Consider the following 18,134-nt stretch of genomic DNA (forward strand, 5'->3'; position numbering starts at 1 on the left):
TTCATCCCAGGGTCTTAAAATAACTGGCTAGTGAGATAGTTAATGCAAAAAGAATGTTGAAGAAGAGTCATGCAGAGTCACCATGTTAACTCTGTCTTTCTCTCCACAGATGCTGTTAGACCTGCTGAGTTTTTCCAGCATTTTCTGCTCTTATTTCAGATTTCCAGCATCCGCAGTACTTTGCTTTTATCTTGAGATAGTTAATGTGTTGGTTTTAATTTTGCAAAACTCACTAGATTCAGGGAACGTTCCATTAGATTGGAAACTGGCTCACGTACCCCCTTTATTCAAAAAGGGAGGGAACAGAAAGCAGGAAACTATAAGCCAGTTAGCTTAACAGTTATCATAGGGAAAGTGTTAGAAGCTATTATTAAAGACATTATAAAGAGGTTAGATAAATTCAAGGTAACCTGGCAGAGTCAACATGGTTTTGTGAAAGTGAAATCAAGCTGAAACCATGAAATAATGGCTGGGGAGTCTAGAACAAGCAGCCACAGTCTCAGGATACAGGGTAGGTATTTAGGACAAAGATGAGGAGAAACATATTCACTCACAGGATGGTGAACCTGTGGCATTCTCTACCACAGAAGGCTGTAGAGGGCAAATCACTGAATATATTTGAGCTGTGGAGCGCAAATCACTGAATATATTTAAAGAGGAAACAGATAGATTTCTAGGCCATAAAGACATCGAGGGATATGGGGAGAGAGCAGGAGTATGGCAATGAAATAAAAGATCAGCCATGATCATATTGAATGACGGAGGAGGCTCTAAGGTCCTACTCCTGCTCCTATTTTCTATGTTTAACCAATTTATTTGAGTTCTTTGAAGAAGTAACAAGTGCTGTGGATAAAGGAGGTCTGGTGGATGTGCTGTAATTAGATTTTCAGAAGGCATTTGATAGGCGCCTCATCAAAGGTTATTGTGGAAAATAAAACCTCATGGTATTGGGAGGGGTAACATTGGCATGGATAGAAGATTGGCGAGTGAACAGGAAACAGAGACCAGGCATAAATGGGTCATTTTCTGGTTGGCAGGGTGTGAAGAGTGGTGTGCCATAGGGATCAGTGCTAGGGCTTCAACTGTTTACAGTTTATATAAATGATTTGGATGAAGGGACTAATGGTTTTGTTGCTACATTTGCTGATGACACAAAGATAGGTAGGAAAGTGAGTTGTGAAGAGGACATAAGGAGGCTACAAAAGAAGATAGGTAAGTTAGGTGAGTGGGCAAAGATCTGGCAAATGGAGTATAATGTGGGAAAATGTGAAGTTGTCCATTTTGGCAGGACAAATAAAAAAGGAGCATATTATCTAAATGGTAAGAGATTACAGAGCATTGCAGTGCAGAGGGATCTGGGTGTCCTGGTGCGTGAATTGCAAAAGGTTAGTATGAAGGTACAGCAAGTACTTAGCAAAGCCAATAGAATGTTATCGATTATTGCAAGGGGAATTGAAGACAAAAGTATGGAGGTAGGCTTCAGTTACACAGGCCGTTGGTGAGGCCACATTTGTACTGTGTAGAGAATTGGTCGCCTTATTTAAGGTAAGATGTAAATGCGTTGAAAGTTTTTCAGAGAAGGTTTACTAGACTAATAGCTGGAATGGATGGATTGTCTTGAGGAAAGGTTGGACAGGTTAGGCTTTTATCCACTGGAGTTTAGAAGAGTAAGGGGCGATTTGATGGAAACATATAAGATCCTGAGGGGACTTGACAGGATGGATGTGGAAAAGGATATTTGCTCTTGTGGGTGAATCTAGAACTAGGGGTCACTGTTCAAAAATAAGGGGTCACCCATTTAAGAAAGAGATGAGGAAAACTTTTTCTCTCAGGGATTTGTGAGACTTTGGAATGCTCTTCTTCCAAAGGTGGTTGAGGCAGGGTCTTTGAATATCTTTAAGGCAGAAGTAAGATAGATTCTTGATAAGCAAGGGGGTTAAAGGTTATCGGGGTAGGCCGAAATGTGAAGTTGACGTTAAAATTAGATCAGCCATGATCTTGTTGAATGGCAGGACAGGCTTGAAGGGCCAAGTGTCCTACTCCTGCTCCTAATTTGTATGCATCTATACATGTATGTTGAACTGAACTGTAACAAGGGCTTGTAGTGTGTACTAAATCTTTTTTTTTTAATACAGTATTTGGATTGCAAGGTTTGTTCACAAGCACTGACTGGAATGCTCTCAGCCATCCAGATTTAATCTGGACTTTAAGATTTTTGTGTGGGGCCACTGCATATTGTAAATAGCAATTCAAAAATTAAGTACATACAATGCTATATGCAGTGGGCGCTAAATCCTTCAGACTTCCTTGTGCCCAGGTAAGGGCCAAGAATCCCCAAACCGGCCATAAGGTGTCCGGGACTGTACTGCAAGATGTTTATTCAATCTCAAATGGGATAATGATTTATTCAAATGGAAACCAACAGATTGCCTGCATTGATCAATCTGCTTGAATCGGACTCCACAGCAGTCAGATAATAATAATCACAGCAGTCAGAAACCGGAGACAAATTTCACACAGCTATTCCTCGAGCATTAAAAACAGACAAAGGGATGGTCAGTACCCCTGAAAGGCACTTAGGTAAATCGTTAGCAGCACTTAACTGCATTTTAACAGGACGCGAAAAGCATGCTGAATCCCTCCGAAATAGCCAGCCTGCTAAATTTGTTTATGAGTGATGCTGCTGCAATCGAATTCAATGAAAATAGCCAAATAGTTAGTGCCATTTGCCCAATGGGATATCATAGAACCTTATGACTAGCGCAGAAGGAGGCCATTCAGCCCATTGTGTCTGAAAGAGCTACCCAATCAGTCCCACTCCCATGTTCTATCTCCAGAGGCCTGTAATTTTATGCTGCAATAAATATAAATGGTGTAAGCAGCAGGGACAGTATTCCATGCACACTTTCTACCTGATGGTGTGGAGGTAAGAGTTAAGGCTTTCAATAAGTTTATAATATGCCAAGTTCCTTATCTGTCAGCAGTTCTGGGCTTGGCAAAAGGTAGGGAATCGGTGACCAGGTGGTTGTGAATTTGTCGACTTGTGGTTTTGTTTGTAATGCTCATTTGGTTCCAGATTTTCCATTTCAGTGGCCCAGGACAGAAAAAATCATGGGCAGTTTGCATCCGAATCTGTGATGGGTGTTCGAAAGAAAAAATCTCTCGTTGTGCCAAATACGGGAGAAAAACTCCAGAACTCAAGTATTTTGAGGCTGACCATTACATGCTAACTAAGACAGCAAAATTAACAGAGCATGTGCAAACAAAGTCAATAAAAACTTCCTGGTGTTAATGGTAAACCTCCTGCTGTTGACGGTACAGCATCAACACATCAGTGAGAGTAGAAAGCAGCACCTCCGCACCTGAGATGTCACCTGATGTTGGTCGAAATAGGACAGTTGTTGAAGTTTGGCAAAAATAGTCTCTAGGGTTAGAGGGGTTTCCTGTTTGGTTCTCTTTGATTTTTGTCCTTCATCGCCAGCTGCACAAACAGAAGATAATGACAGCACATTAACTGAACAAACTCATTAAATGCTGCAAAATGTTATACAAAGGATTTTTTAAAAAATGTTCAGTATGAAACTGAGGGTGCTGCTAATGTCAGTAAAAGATGACCCACTGGTTTCTGCTGTGCTTTTCTTGTTCAGTATTTTCAGAATATCTTTGATAATCTTTTTCAGTTGGTGCCGGGCTTCATCCCTCTGCTTCCCCACTCCATAGAGAAGAATAATTCGCTGATTGCATTCGTGACTTGAAGTCTCATCCTGTAATTAATAAGCATGGCATGTTATCTAAACCCATAGAACAGTGCTGGTAACTGATATGTTGGCATTTAACTGCCACCTCCTGGCATTTTCGTATGAAATCCCTTTGTGTGCATCTGTCAGTAATCCATATACTTTGAACAGGTTAAGCAGTGAACCAAAGGAAATTGGACCCCATAATTGTGAAAGTCAACGTCGAAAAATATTTTCTTCTGGAAGGATGCTACCGGGAAAAAAAAATCAGATAACTTTACCTGGCAGTAATAAGGTAGAATACTTGGGGTTGATTAGCAGATGAGCAGCTCTCCCAATTTTCTATGCATTCTAACACAAAGGCAATGAGGGCAACAAACACAATTATACTTAAATAAATAGGGGCCTGTCATTCCTCTGGCCTTCTAGCAGAGGCATTCCCTTTGTGCTTTTGGACTGAAGCCAACTCTTGGTCGTTTGGTAGTACAGAACTTGAGCTATTGCTGTAAAAAAAACATTTTGTTGAAGCTTTTCTTCTTGCGCTCACCAGGGTAATTCGCAAGAACCCCACCAATGTTGGGGGAAGCAACAATTTTATACTATTTAGAGAATACTGATTGGTTTGCAAGCAGACTCTGATTAGTAGAGATGTTGCCATGGAGAATGCACCAGTTAATGGTGACTCACAGTTAACTGCCAAGAATTGAAAGACAATTTCAACTGGTGCATTCTCCATGGCAATGCCTCCACCAATCAAAGTCCACTTGCCAACCAATCAGCACTCTCTACTCATACAGTATAAAGTTGTTGCTTCCCCTGACATTGGTATTCTTGCGATTGGCCAGATGAGTGCAGGACAAAAAAGCTTCAACAAAATGTCTTTTTCCAGCAGTACTTGAAGCCAACTCTATCAAGACTAGGGGGCAGTAAGAAATGGGTTGAGAGTGGGGGTGTTCGACGCATACGCTGCCCTGGATGTCAGGTCCCTCGTTTCTGCTGTGTTTTTCAAGAAGAAGGAGAGCTGTGGCCATATGCATCAAGCAGGAAGGGAAAGAAAAACCTCAGAAAGCAGCATTCCATCTGTGCTCACAACTGTTAGCTAGCAGTAAGGGTGCTGTGGCCTGGAAACCGGTCACATGCCCCATCTTCTCTCTCAGTCCATAATACGTGCGAGGGGGAAAAAAAATTACAAAGCTATGGAAAAAGAGCAGAGGAGTGGAATTAATTAGATTGTTCTATCAAAGAGTAGGCATAGGCACTATGGGCTGTATCATTCTCTAATTCTATTACAAGAAGGACTGGAGAAAACATATCAAACTAAAGTTTTTGCCTTTAAAAGAGGAAACAAGAGTTCTGGCCATTGTATTTCAGGAATGTCTAGTGATCTTTTCCTTAAGATTTGTACTTGTGATTTTGGGCATTGCTAGCAAGACCGGCACTGATTGCCCATTCTTAACTGATCTGAGAAGGTCTTTGTAGGCCTTCTTCTTGAACTGCGGTAGTCTGTGTTTGACTGTATTGTGCAATGCTGTTTTAAGTTAAAAAATAAGGTAGTGTTTCTCTTCAAGAAATCCCAGTTCACTTTGTGCAGTGGACAGAAATAGAAAGAGCATCGGTCCCCGGAAAAGCTGTGTTAACAAAATATCCAACTGCACCTGTGTAAAATTCAGACAACTACCAGGAGGATACGTTAGAGCAAAAAAGATCATCTGAAATACCACCACTTCAAATTCTGAAGCAAATGCTAACACTTCCAATTTAGCTACCCCTTGACTGGTGTCAAGACCTATGTCATGGCCCTAAATCCTGATACCCTATGAAACTATGCATAGATAAGCTCGCAACGTTCTGCTTTCAGCTTTGAAAAGGCAAAATTATTGGAAACAAAATTACACAATCATCTTTCTTCACACTATACAGATATTGAACTTGGCAGGGCACACAGGAGAGGGAGAAAAGAGAAGCACTTTCCATCAACAGTACCCTCCCTTTTGCATTGAATATTCAACACAGAAACAGGCCATTTGGCCCAACTGATCCATGCTGGTGTGTATACTCCAAATGAGCAGCCTTCTTCCAGCCCGCTTCATCTGGCCCCATCAGCACAACCTTCTATTTCTTTTACCATCATGTATTTATGCTCTTAAGTTTATGTATGTTATTCGCCTCAACTACTCCTTGTGGTAGCAAGTTCCACATTCTAACCAATCTCTGAGAATAGAAGCTTCTCCTGAATTCCTGGTTGGGTTGAATGATGGGTCTTTTAATTATATGCCCTCTGGTTTTGGACTCCCACACATGTGTGAATATCTTCCCTATGCCTACCCCATCAAACACCATTTAAAGGCCTCTATTAAGAAATGACTCCAACACTCATATCCTTCATGCCAGTGTTGCTGGTATGTCAGACCCAGCACACATTTCTGTAAGATTTTTCACATCATAGAAATTGTTTTTTTTTAGCTAAATTGAAAACCTAGGAGATCAAACATTGGAGAGACCAAACGCAGGCTGGGTGACCGCTTTGCGGAACACCTTCTGTCTGTCTGCAAGCATGACCCAGACCTTCCTGTCGCTTGCCATTTCAACACACCAACCACATGTCTGTCCTTGGCCTGCTGCATTGTTCCAGTGAAGCCCAACGCAAACTGGAGGAACAGCACCTCATCTTCCGACTAGGCACTTTACAGCCTTCCGGACTGAATATTGAGCTCAACAACTTCAGACCATGAATCCTCTCCTCCATCCTCACCCCCTTTTTTATCCTTTTTTTTCAATATTCATTTTCATTTTTAAATTTTTATTTTTATCCACTTATTTTTATTTATTTTCATTTTTATTCATTGTTTTATCCCCATCTTTTATCCTAGTTTCAATAATTTTTCCCACCACCATCCCCTCCCCCCACCCCACCCCCACAAGGGCCACCTGTCACTTGTTCATGTTGTTCTTTCCAGAGGGCTTACCCTTGTCCTGCTATCATCACATTCTGCTTTCTGTCCTTAATACACCATCAGCATCTCCTTTAGCCAGTACCACCACCATTAACATCCCTTTGTCCTTTTGTTTATAACACCTTTGTCAATCTCTCCTTTGCCCCCACCTATCGCTGGCCTTCTATTCAGCTTCATCCACTCCACCTCCCTTAAACAGTATAAATTTCATCACATTTTTACCTCTCTTTAGCTCTGAAGAAGAGTCATACAGACTCGAAACATTAACTCTGTTTTTCTCTCCACAGATGCTGTTAGAACCTGCTGAGTTTTTCCAGCATTTTCTGTTTTTGTTTGAGGTGAACTGCAGTACTGATTAGCAAATATAAAATGAATAATAGACACCGTCGTTGGGCACATGATCTCAATACTCGTTCGCACGATGAAACATTTTTGTGCGTTTATTGGCAAAAAAGTAAGATGAAAGGCAGAGTTTTTTCTTAAATTAGTAAGTGCTTTAGTTCCTTGATTACTGAATGGTGGTAGATGTTTCAGTATATATATATATATATATATATATTTAAAATACAGGTAAATGTTCTTCACATGGGTAAGTTGTTTCCTGCTAAAATTAGTGCATGTGGTTAGACAGTGATTTCTATTGGACAGCACTCTCCCACCACTATATTAATTCTCCAATTCATACAAAAGAGTGGAAGTGTTGTGCAATTTTTTAACATCCTTTTTAGCACAAAGCAATTCAAAAATGCGGATTAAGTCAAATTGGAAACAACCAACCATTCCTCTTTCAGAATGAGGTCATGTCTGAGCCATCTCAAGCCAACTTAACTACATCTTAAAGCTTAAAACCTTGGGCTCTATTAAAACAAAGAGTTGCATTCTATTTCCTTTGTCTTTTTATAAGACTGGAAAAATGAATTATGATCCTCGCAACTACAATCAAAAGGTATGTGTAAATGCAATTATACATTGGCATTAAAAATAACAAATGCTGAAGAAATTATGATGCAACTCACAGCTGAAGTTACTGACATTGTGAATTTGAATGCTCAAGTGTTTTCTAATTCTACAATGAACTTGTTTCAAGGTTCATTTTAATCCAATAATTAATTTAAAATCGGGAATAGATTTTAACTAATTTTATATGTACAGCTTTCAGGAAACTAGCTTCCAGCTACAAATTGCATCTTGCAGATTGCCTGTCTTAAACTGAATCTAACAAATTGCCTAATTTATACACTGATGAGGGGTCGTCTATAAAGGCTCATAATTTTAGTTATTATTTGCATATTTTAAGGGGCCACGTATAATTGCTTGCGCTCAAACCGACATTTAACATTAACAATAATGACACCGGGGAGTCTCTACAAATGCCTTGGGGATCTGGAGCACTTAATGTGAGGCCTAACCAGTATGTCATTTACCCCATATTTGAATAAAATCATACAGCACAGGAGGCAGCCGTTCGGTCCATCATGCATCTGCTGGCTCTCTGAAAGAGCCACCAATTAATCCTTTGCTGCCTTTCCCACACCCCTGAAAATTATCATTCTTAAATATACACTTGATTGCCTTTTGAAGGTTCTGACAGAAGCTGTTATCTTTTCAGGTAGTGCATTCCAGATCAGCATAACTTTCTTAATGAAAATTCTCATCTCCCTTCTGGTTCTTCAGTTTCAAAAAAAAAAATAGCTTTAAGTAAAACGTTCAAACTAGAACACGCAACATGAGCATTAGAGTTGTAATAAAATATATGGGAACAGTAAAGGAGAACAACCCAGAAATAGCAAAGCCAGCAGCCTCCAACTTCTATACAGGAATCCATCCCAGCTTTCAGTGGTAAGTAGTGGGTAAGTAGCACTGAAAGTACGTTTGTACCAAACTGAAATTTGACATAGTTCACCAACTTTAAAAATGCAAATCGTCATTCAACTGTAAGGAAGTCATTGTTTAGATTTTAATTAGATAATGTGTGGTTGGGGCTTGACAGGCCAATTTAAACGGGTGTGTATCTACAAGTTATTTATTAGTGGGTAGAAATGTAACAGCACAGAATGAACTGGGCAAGTGAACTTCTAGCAGAGTGAAGACTTTAAAACGGGAATTTGATGTGAGTGAGAATCCAGTATTAAATATTACGTAAGTAGCATTGAAAGAACACTTTCTATCAAGCTGAAATTTAACCTTTATTTTCACTTTAAAACTGCAAGTCCATTTGGTAATTAACTGTCAATCAAATGGAAGGTCACTGAGCAAATGCTAATTACATATTGGCTGAGAATTTGCTGCCAGTATGGCGGACAGTTTAATGGTGCTCGTACCCACCATTACTACTGTATAAATCATCTAGCAACTTTTGCCGCAGAAGAGATACCTGTGAATTGCAAGTCTCTTCAAGTTGCTGGTGATTTGCACTGCTCCACCATTAGCTTTGCGAAAATGGCAGATCACCCGTGAGTTTCGTGAAGTCGCTGCATTTGCATGTTGATTACCAATTACATTTGCAGTTGGAAGTTAAGGCTGCTATTTAATGGTTAGGTACATTTTAATGAGGGACTATACTTTCTACAATGCCAATCAACTCCTCCAGGGTGCTGTGTTCAATTGTTCGGTGTTCAATTATGTGCATCCATCAATACTCACTGTGTGTGGTTATCATAAACTGAAGCCAAGCTGGAAGCATAAGACTGTGGGCATTTTGATAAAAGTTCATGTCATGAAGGCCTCCTGTTTGCCTTACCCCACTCTTGATGTGAAGTGGTGCTCTTCAAGCTACATAAAATTGTCTCTGTCTAATGGAGTGAGATGTCTATGGCCCTTTGTGGACTATGGCTGATTACCACACCATGTTCACACATAGAAACTGGTGTGTTGTCTCCCCATATCTCCGAAGCACAAAATACAATAACTGATGACAAAGATGGTGAACAATTTACCGGCTCTGGCACTTTTCCTTTCTTTACCAGGAGATCCACTCATGCCATGGGATTGATGGATTTTGGGGTTCAGGACCTACTTGTTCACTGTGGGTATGGACTGTCCAGAGGTAGCCACGACCTACAAGGCAGCAATACTCATCCATTGTCTTGGAGAAGACCAATGAATAGCCGAGCAGCTCAGAGAAGACACCTCTACATTTGATACTGAAGTGCTCTCGAGATATACTTTGGGCCAAAGAGAAACATGATGACTGATCGATACATATTTCACCAGAGGTGCCAAGGAAATGGTAAGCTCATGAAACAATACATGGCAGCATTGTGCCAGTTGATGTCTACATGCAAATTTGGCACACTAACCAACAAACTAATTTGTGACCTTGAAAAACCTTCAATTCCACAGATTAGGGAATGCTTACTTACGGAGGATGATGATTTAACTTCAGAAAAAGCCACAACGTTGGCAGTCCAAATTGAATCCGCCATGCCAGGTTTGAAGATGTGCCCTCAGACCCAGGGTCGCAGGCACAACTTGCCCAACCAGCTCACGTGCAAGAGTCATGGACAAAGAGACCTCAGAAGTCTCATCAAAACCTACCCCATCACATTTGGATAAGCTCAAAAATGTGCACATTTGTAGGGGTTTCCATGGATTGACAACACCATGTCCAGCTTGAGGGAAACAGCATGACTCGTGCTCAAAGATGAATTACATTGCAAAGGCATGCACGTCTTCAAAGAAGACTTCATTAGTTCGACAAGTGGAAGAATCTATTCCCGAGAGTGATATATGGCATGTGTAAACCATCACATGGCAAAGCACCAGGTCATTTTAAGGATTGCACACTTGAGATTGTGGGCATTTCAGTGTTGTTCTTTATCTATGTAGGATTAGTATCCTGGTCTGTTCGCTATCAAGCATCTTAAACTTTCCATTCTGTTGCTTTTTCTCTCACTCACCCTCCCTCCCTAATTTCCTATATAACATGTTTGTCTACATAAGAGGTCACCACGTTCCACCAGTAATTCAATGTGTAAAAACATATCGAGACCTTTCAGAGAGCCATGATCAGGTGCTATATATATGCAAACCTTTATGTTTTTTCTTGATCTCACAGTGTAGGTGATCTCACTCATTTCCATTGTCAAGCAGAGCAACTTCTGGGAATAAAACCAACAAACAAAACTCAAAGCCATAAACCTCACAAGTGATCCTTGCTTAATCAATGTGAGTCGGTTCAAGGCTGCATTTTTGGCAATTGCAATGCATCAACTGGTTCCATCATCGGAACACGCAATGAGACTACTGCCTTGTAGTTGCTCCGAGGTAGGGGTATTTCTGTGCAATTCAGGAATCATTATGAAAATACATGTTAAAAATCTTTCCTGTTTGAGAAACAGAAGTAGTTTGTTTTTGCTGAGGCTTCGGAGGACTCTTTGTCAGTAACCCTTGCACATGAGATGGTTGGTTCTGGGTCTGAGGGGACATTTTTGCATAACAGCTCCAAACCTGGCATGGCAGATTCTATTTGGACCGGGCAAGGGGATAAGCAATAAATGCAAACGACGCTCACAGCCCAAGAATAAATCGAGAAAAAAAAATGTAACATGGTGGCAAATACCATGTTGAAATGAGTTAAGTATCAAAATTATTCGTGCATTGCTTACTCAGGACATGATCAGCATGAAGGTGATAAACAAATAAGGGAATTAAACGCTTGCAAAGAGACTGAAGGAAGCTTGGTACAGGTCTGTTACACAAGAAAGGGTTGAAGTAAACAAAAGGTTGAACTTGAGCAATGCAAAGAGGCAAGTACAAAATTCAAAAGTTACGAGCTAGCGAGCAGACATGTAGACATTTTCTTTTCATCCCTTAGAGAATGGAGAACAGACGCCGGGAGAAAACAGTGACTTTGAGATCAACTGTCTCTTTGAAAGAAGTTGATTACAGAGGGAGGATCGATGTATGTTGGAAAGGGTATTTGAGAGTTTCTGATATTAATGTAATACAGTTTTCTTTGGTTACCCAGGGAATGTTCCATTTGGGTCATTTATGAGCTTTGGTGCAGCAGGTATATTGGGCAAAGAACCCTTTTCTAGCACAAGTTTTTTTTCATGCTCTATATGATTATTGCAGCTCCTCAAAGAGCCTATTAAAGGAGCAATCTGGAAGAGGCCAAAAAAAAGTTAACTGGGTGAAAAATATGGGTCCAACTATAAAATCATTAATTCTTTAAATGGTAACTCTTTAATGCAACATGGAAAGATGAATTGGAGCTGAATGTTATCTTAATGATGAAAACAGATTCTCATTATACAGCACAATGATACATTTTGATTAAATTTGTATCATTATTGTGTGTTTGGTGATAAGTAAACAAGTAAACCATCCGTCAATCTCTTTGCAAGCGTTTAATTCCCTTATTTGTTTATCACCTTCATGCTGATCATGTCCTGAGTAAGCAATGCATAAACTACTTTGATACTTAACTCATTTCAACATGGTATTTGCCACCATGTTGCATTTTTTTCTTAATTTATTCTTAGGATGGAAGTACCTTTTCAGTGTTTCTATGTAAATATCTAATTTGGGAATTTGGGAAAGAGAGAAAGATTCCACAAAAGATACACCAGGATTTGTGGTAACGCAAGAAGTGGTCTTCTCACTCGAAGTTGACCAACTGCACAATGGGTTATTGTGGCAGGAAGCAATAGACAGCGCAGAACGTGTGGGTAAAACATACTTCATAGCCTGTTTAATATTGAGTACAACTGAAGAAAACCTCAGACACATTTTTGGATGTGGTTTAGCAGTAGAATGATGAAATATCTGTGTTATATTTACTTAATTCCCAAATTATAGCAGGAGCAAGGTTCTGTGAAATAGTATATGTGACATGCACTGTAGGAATTAACCAAGGTTCCTTAGGCAGCACTTTCCAAACCCATGACCACTACCATCTAGAAGGACAAGGGCAACAGATAGATGGGAACACCACCACCTTGAATTTCCCCTCCAAGTCACTCACCATCCTGACTTGGAAACATATTGCCGTTCCTTCACTGTCGCTGGATCAAAATCCTGGAACTCTCTTCCTAACAGTACTGTGGGTGTACCTACATCACATGGACTGCAGCGGGTCAAGAAGGCAGCTCACCATCACCTTCTCAAAGGCAACTAGAGATGGGCAAGCCCACATCCCGTGAATGAATTTTAAAAAAATCTTTTGTTGTGGATTAGGAGGATCAAAAATAGGCCAATTTAAGTGGGAAAGAATTTAGACATTCTAAATTTATCTGAATTGAAATACATCTTCAATTTTCACATCTACATCTGGCTATAATCCATTTTTCCCATCTGAGGTCCTTTCTGCCACACACACCTTTGTATCATCAGTGAACTTTCATCCAGATTATTGTTAAAGATGATAAACAGCAACAGCCTGAATACTGACCACCCGACAGGGCTCCAATCACAGGGCCACTAACATTAACAGCCTTCTGTTTATGAAAATGCAACCAGCTGCAAAACTGCCTCGTCTGCCTGTTCAAGGGGATGTTAAAGGAACATTGGCACTAATTGAACATTTCTGCTAACCTTACTAATGCAACTGCACTTTCTTGACCCAGCGACCTACTCCACGTGTCACAATATTGTTATGAGCAGGGGGAAGATAGTAGGATGGTTCCTCTTTTTCCACCTTTGTGACTGAAGACAGATGTGTTTTAACATAAAAGTGCTGAGTGCTGTAGCTCTCAGACAAATGACAGGTTTTCTTGTAAATTTTTAAAAAAAGATAAATGTTTATTACTCAACACCCGAAATGTATACGCAACAGCGCCAACTCTCAGTCTCTGGCAAACACACGCACGCGCACATGAAAAGGTGCTTACAAAAGAGGTAGCATGCACTTGGGTCTTAAAAGTCCAGAAATTCACTGTCACACCTGCTTCTTTTGAGATGAAGGCTTAAAACGTTGCAGGCTTGTGATTCCCTTTGTGGTCCACTGAAGAAACAGAGGTTGGAGATTTATGAAGACTGATTTGCAGTGGCTCACTGCTTAAGTAACAGCTTTCTCTGGCTTCACTCTAGTCAAGGTTCAGCTGAACACCTGCAGCAAACACCTGGTTTGGTTCCGCAAATAGGTAGATAAAGGCCAGCCCGAATCCTTTCCCTCCCAATGGGTTTTATTGGCTCATATCATGTGGGCAGCACAAGCTAGGTCAGCATTTATTGTCCATCCCTAATTGCCCTTGAGAAGGTGGTGGTGAGCTGCCTTCTTGAACTGTTGTAGTCCCTGTGGTGTAGGTACATCCACAGTGCTATTAGGAATTAAGAGTAAAAGGATAGTAAGGGGCACAATTGGTCCCCTCGAAGATCAGAGTGGTCATCTACGTGTGGAGCCTCACGAGATGGGGGAGATCCTAAACAGTTTTTTTGCATCAGTATTTACTCAGGAAACTGGCATAGTGTATAAGGAAGGAAGGGAAACAAGCAATAGTGTCATGGAACGTATCGAGATTAAAGAGGAGGAGGTGCTTGCTGCCTTACAGCGAATAAAGGTAGATAAATCCCCCGGACCTGACATGATACTCCCTCTGACCTTGAGGGAGACTAGAGTAGAAATTGCAGGGGCCCTGGCAGAAATATTTAAAATGTCCTTAGCCACGGGTGAGGTGCCGGAGGATTGGAGGGTAGCTCATGTTGTTCCGTTGTTTAAAAAAGGCGCCAAAAGTAAACCAGATAACTACAGGCCAGTGAGGCTGACGTCAGTAGTAGGTAAATTATTGGAAGGTGTTCTGAGAGATCAGATATATAATTATTTGGAGAGCCAAGGGCTGATTAAGGATAGTCAGCATGGCTTTGTGCGTGGTAGGTCGTGTTTAACGAACCTTGTAGAGTTTTTCGAGAAGGTTACCAAGAAAGTAGATGAAGGAGAGGCTGTGGATGTTGTCTACAAGGTCCCACATGGGAGGTTAGTTCAGAAGGTTCAGACACTTGGTATCCATGGAGAGGTTGTAAACTGGATTCGAAAGTGGCTGTGTGGGAGAAGACAGAGAGTGGTAGTGGATGATTGCTTCTCAGATTGGAGGTCTGTGACTAGTGGTGTGCCTCAGGGATCTGTGCTGGGACCATTGTTGTTTGTTGTCTATATTAATGACTTGGATGATAATGTGGTGAATTGGATCAGCAAGTTTGTTGAAGACACTAAGATTGGAGGCGTTGTGGACAGCAAGGAAAGCTTTCAAAGCTTGCAGAGAGATCTGGACCAATTGGAAAAATGGGCCAGAAAATGGCAGATGGAATTTAATGTGGAAAAGTGTGAGGTGTTACATTTTGGAAGGTCAAACCAAGGTAGGACATACACAATAAATGGTAGGGCACTGAGGATTGCGGAGGAACAAAGGGATCTGGGAGTTCAGATACATAATTCCCTGAAAGTGGCGTCACAGGTAGACAAGGTTTTAAAGAAAGCTTTTGGCATACTGGCCTTCATAAATCAAAGTATTGAGTATAGGAGTTGGGATGTTATGGTGAGGTTGTATAGGACATTGGTGAGGCCAACTTTGGAGTATTGTGTGCAGTTCTGGTCGCCTAACTACAGGAAGGATATCAGTAAGATTGAGAGAGTGCAGAGAAGATTTACTAGGATGTTGCCAGGTCTTAAGGAGTTGAGTTACAGGGAAAGATTAAACAGGTTAGGACTTTATTCCTTGGAGCATAGAAGAATGAGGGGAGATTTGATAGAAGTTTACAAAATGATGAGGGGTATAGACAGAGTAAATGCGAGTAGACTCTTTCCACTTGGATTAGGAGAGATAAACACAAGAGGATGTGGCTTTAGGGTGAAAGGGGAAAGGTTTAGGGGGAACATTAGGGGGAACTTCTTCACTTAGAGAGTGGTGAGAGTGTGGAACGAGCTACCATCTGACATGGTAAATGCGGGCTCACTCTTAAGTTTTAAGAATAAATTAGATAGATACATGGATGGGAGAGGTCTGGAGGGTTATGGACTAGGTGCAGGTCAATGGGACTAGCGGAATAATATTTCGGCACGGACTAGAAGGGCCAAATGGCCTGTTTTCTGTGCTGTAGTGTGCTATGGTTCTAGGAAGGGAGTTCCAGGATTTTGACCCAGCGACAGTGAAGGAGCTACAATATATTTCAAAGTCAGGATGGTGAGTGGTTTACCTGGCACTTCCAGGTGGTGGTGTTCCCAACTGCTGCCCTTGTTCTTCTGGATGGTAGCAGTCATGGGTTTGGAAGGTGCTGCCTAAACAGCCTTGGCCAGTTTCTGTAGTGCATCTTGCAGATGATACACACTGCTGCTACTGTGCGTCAGTGGTGGAGGAAGTGAATGTTTGTGGATGGGATGCCAATCAAGTGGGCTGCTTTGTCCTGGATGGTGTCAAGTTTTGAGTGTTGTTGGAGCAGCACTCATCCAGGCAAGTGGGGAGTATTCCATCACACTCCTGACTTGTGCCTTGAAGATGATGGACAGGCTTTTGAGAGTCAGTAGGTGAATTACTTGCCACAGGATTGCTAGCCTCTGACCTGCTCTTGTAGCCACAGTATTTATATGGCTAGCCCAGTTCAATTCCTGATTAGCACAAACCCCCAGGATGTCGATAGTGGGGGATTCAGTGATGGTAATGCCATTGAATGTCATGGGGCAATGGTTAGATTCTCTGTTGTTGGAGATGGTCATCACCTGGCACAAATGTTATTTGACACTTGTCAGCCCAAGCTTGAATATTGTCCAGATCTTGCTGCATTTGGACATGGACTGCTTCAGTATCTAAGGAGTCGTGAATGGTGCTGAACATTGTGCAATCATCAGCGAATGTCCCCACTCCTGACCTTATGCTGGAGGGAAGGTCATTGATGAAGCAGCTGAAGATGGTTGGGCCTAGGGAACTACCCTGAGGAGCTCCTGCAGTGATTGCCTGGAACTTGTTAATCATAATAAGTGTTTTTCGTGGAAAAATGTGCACAAAGCTAGTCTTTTACCTCAAGCAGGTTTATTCTCAAGGCAGCTCTGCAGTGTAGCAGAATCGCCCAGCCCCTTTCACATTGAACTGTTACAGCTCTGCCCACTTATAGGTGAACCAATGCCCATCACTTGTTTTAGCAATGCTCTCTTAACAATGTAATTGCTTTACAATGTAATTGCCAGTCAACAAGAAGATTGTTACCGGACGTTGATAAAGTAATTACTGATATGTTGACAAACTGAGATGATTGACCACCAACAAACACAACCATCTTCCTTAGTGCTAGGTATGAGTCTACCAAGCAGAGAGTTTTCAGAGCTCCTAGATGCCACACTCTGTCAAGAGCAGTCACTCTCACCTCAGCTGTGGTCTAGAACTCCTCTTCTTTCTTTCTGCCTCCTGCTTCAAAAATATGTCTTACTAAGTTTAATCAGCAGCCTGTTTTCTGTCATGTGACCATGGTATATGTTTCTTAATTGCTCTCACAAATGGTCTCTGACACCCTTGTCATTGATGTACAATGGTGCTCGAGTTTCACCCATTTACATATCCTTGTGATAGAATGGGATTCTTCCAACACATGTTCTTTGGAATTCCACTCCAAAGTCACGAAGCCTGCAAGTCCATTGTGAATGAGTTTGCATAACTATTTGGATAATGGCTGCCATTAATCCATAGATTTGTTGTATTTTAATGCCTTCTCAAAATGTCCCAAAATGTCGTTTATATCGAAAGGATAGACATATGTCAACTATCTTCCAAGGCCTTGTATAGTTCCATGTATTTTGACAGAAAAGGAAAGGGTCACCTAATCATGCGACTCCATTTATTTTCAAAAGCAGAGTGTCAACTCTCCATTTTGTTTTAAAAGTAGTGTCCATTTTTAATAAACCCATGAGTCCATGTTGCATGAGCGTGACAATGTTTTTGCAGCTGGCAACCAGCTTAATCACTCTTACATTCACCTTTGATGCCCCCACCATCAGTAAAGCCTTTATTCTTTCCCATCATAATTGATTCTCCCAGTACGTCTGGGCCCTACTTTCATTCCTTCAAGTCCAAGGGCATAGACTTGAATACATCTGCAATTGGTTTAAGTATCCTTCATTAGGTCTGCCCAGATCACATCAAATGTTATTGGACCACGCCCTCCTCTGCCAAAATCATAATTACCCTGGAGAGCAAAATGAACCTGCTCCGCTTCTTTACTTCACTACGAACTTTTTTAAGTTCCTAATTCCTGCCCCTCCACCCTCATCTCCAACAAGTGCAAGGAGCTCACTTAAGGTCAAGGCTGGGTTACTTTGTAGCTCAGCACCTGATCAAGGCAGAGACCTGAAGTGCTCTTTCTGAATTCTATTAGGAAGCTCCACAATGATTCTGGTGAAACAGCAGCGTTTGACTGGTATCCGAAGAAAGCTACAGCATTGATTTCCCAAGATCCAATCAGACATTAGCTTTTCAGGATCAGAGAGTTCAGAGACAGTGGAACGTCTTAAAATGAAAGC

At 41.2% G+C, this 18,134-nt stretch overlaps 1 protein-coding gene across 1 annotated transcript in view; it reads right to left on the reverse strand.

Moving 5' to 3' along the window:
- Positions 1 to 18,134, reverse strand: part of LOC121270800 (mediator of RNA polymerase II transcription subunit 12-like protein) — a 604,195-nt gene that overhangs the window by 155,546 nt on the left and 430,515 nt on the right. Inside the window, exons 16-17 of the mRNA XM_041176240.1 lie at positions 3,620 to 3,764; positions 3,363 to 3,481 (exon numbers count right to left, since the gene is read on the reverse strand). Of these exons, the coding sequence (XP_041032174.1) occupies positions 3,363 to 3,481; positions 3,620 to 3,764 (264 nt within the window). The remainder of the gene's footprint in view (positions 1 to 3,362; positions 3,482 to 3,619; positions 3,765 to 18,134) is intronic.

The sequence above is a fragment of the Carcharodon carcharias genome, chromosome 2, assembly GCF_017639515.1.
Source record: "Carcharodon carcharias isolate sCarCar2 chromosome 2, sCarCar2.pri, whole genome shotgun sequence".
Classification (NCBI taxonomy): Eukaryota; Metazoa; Chordata; class Chondrichthyes; order Lamniformes; family Lamnidae; genus Carcharodon; species Carcharodon carcharias.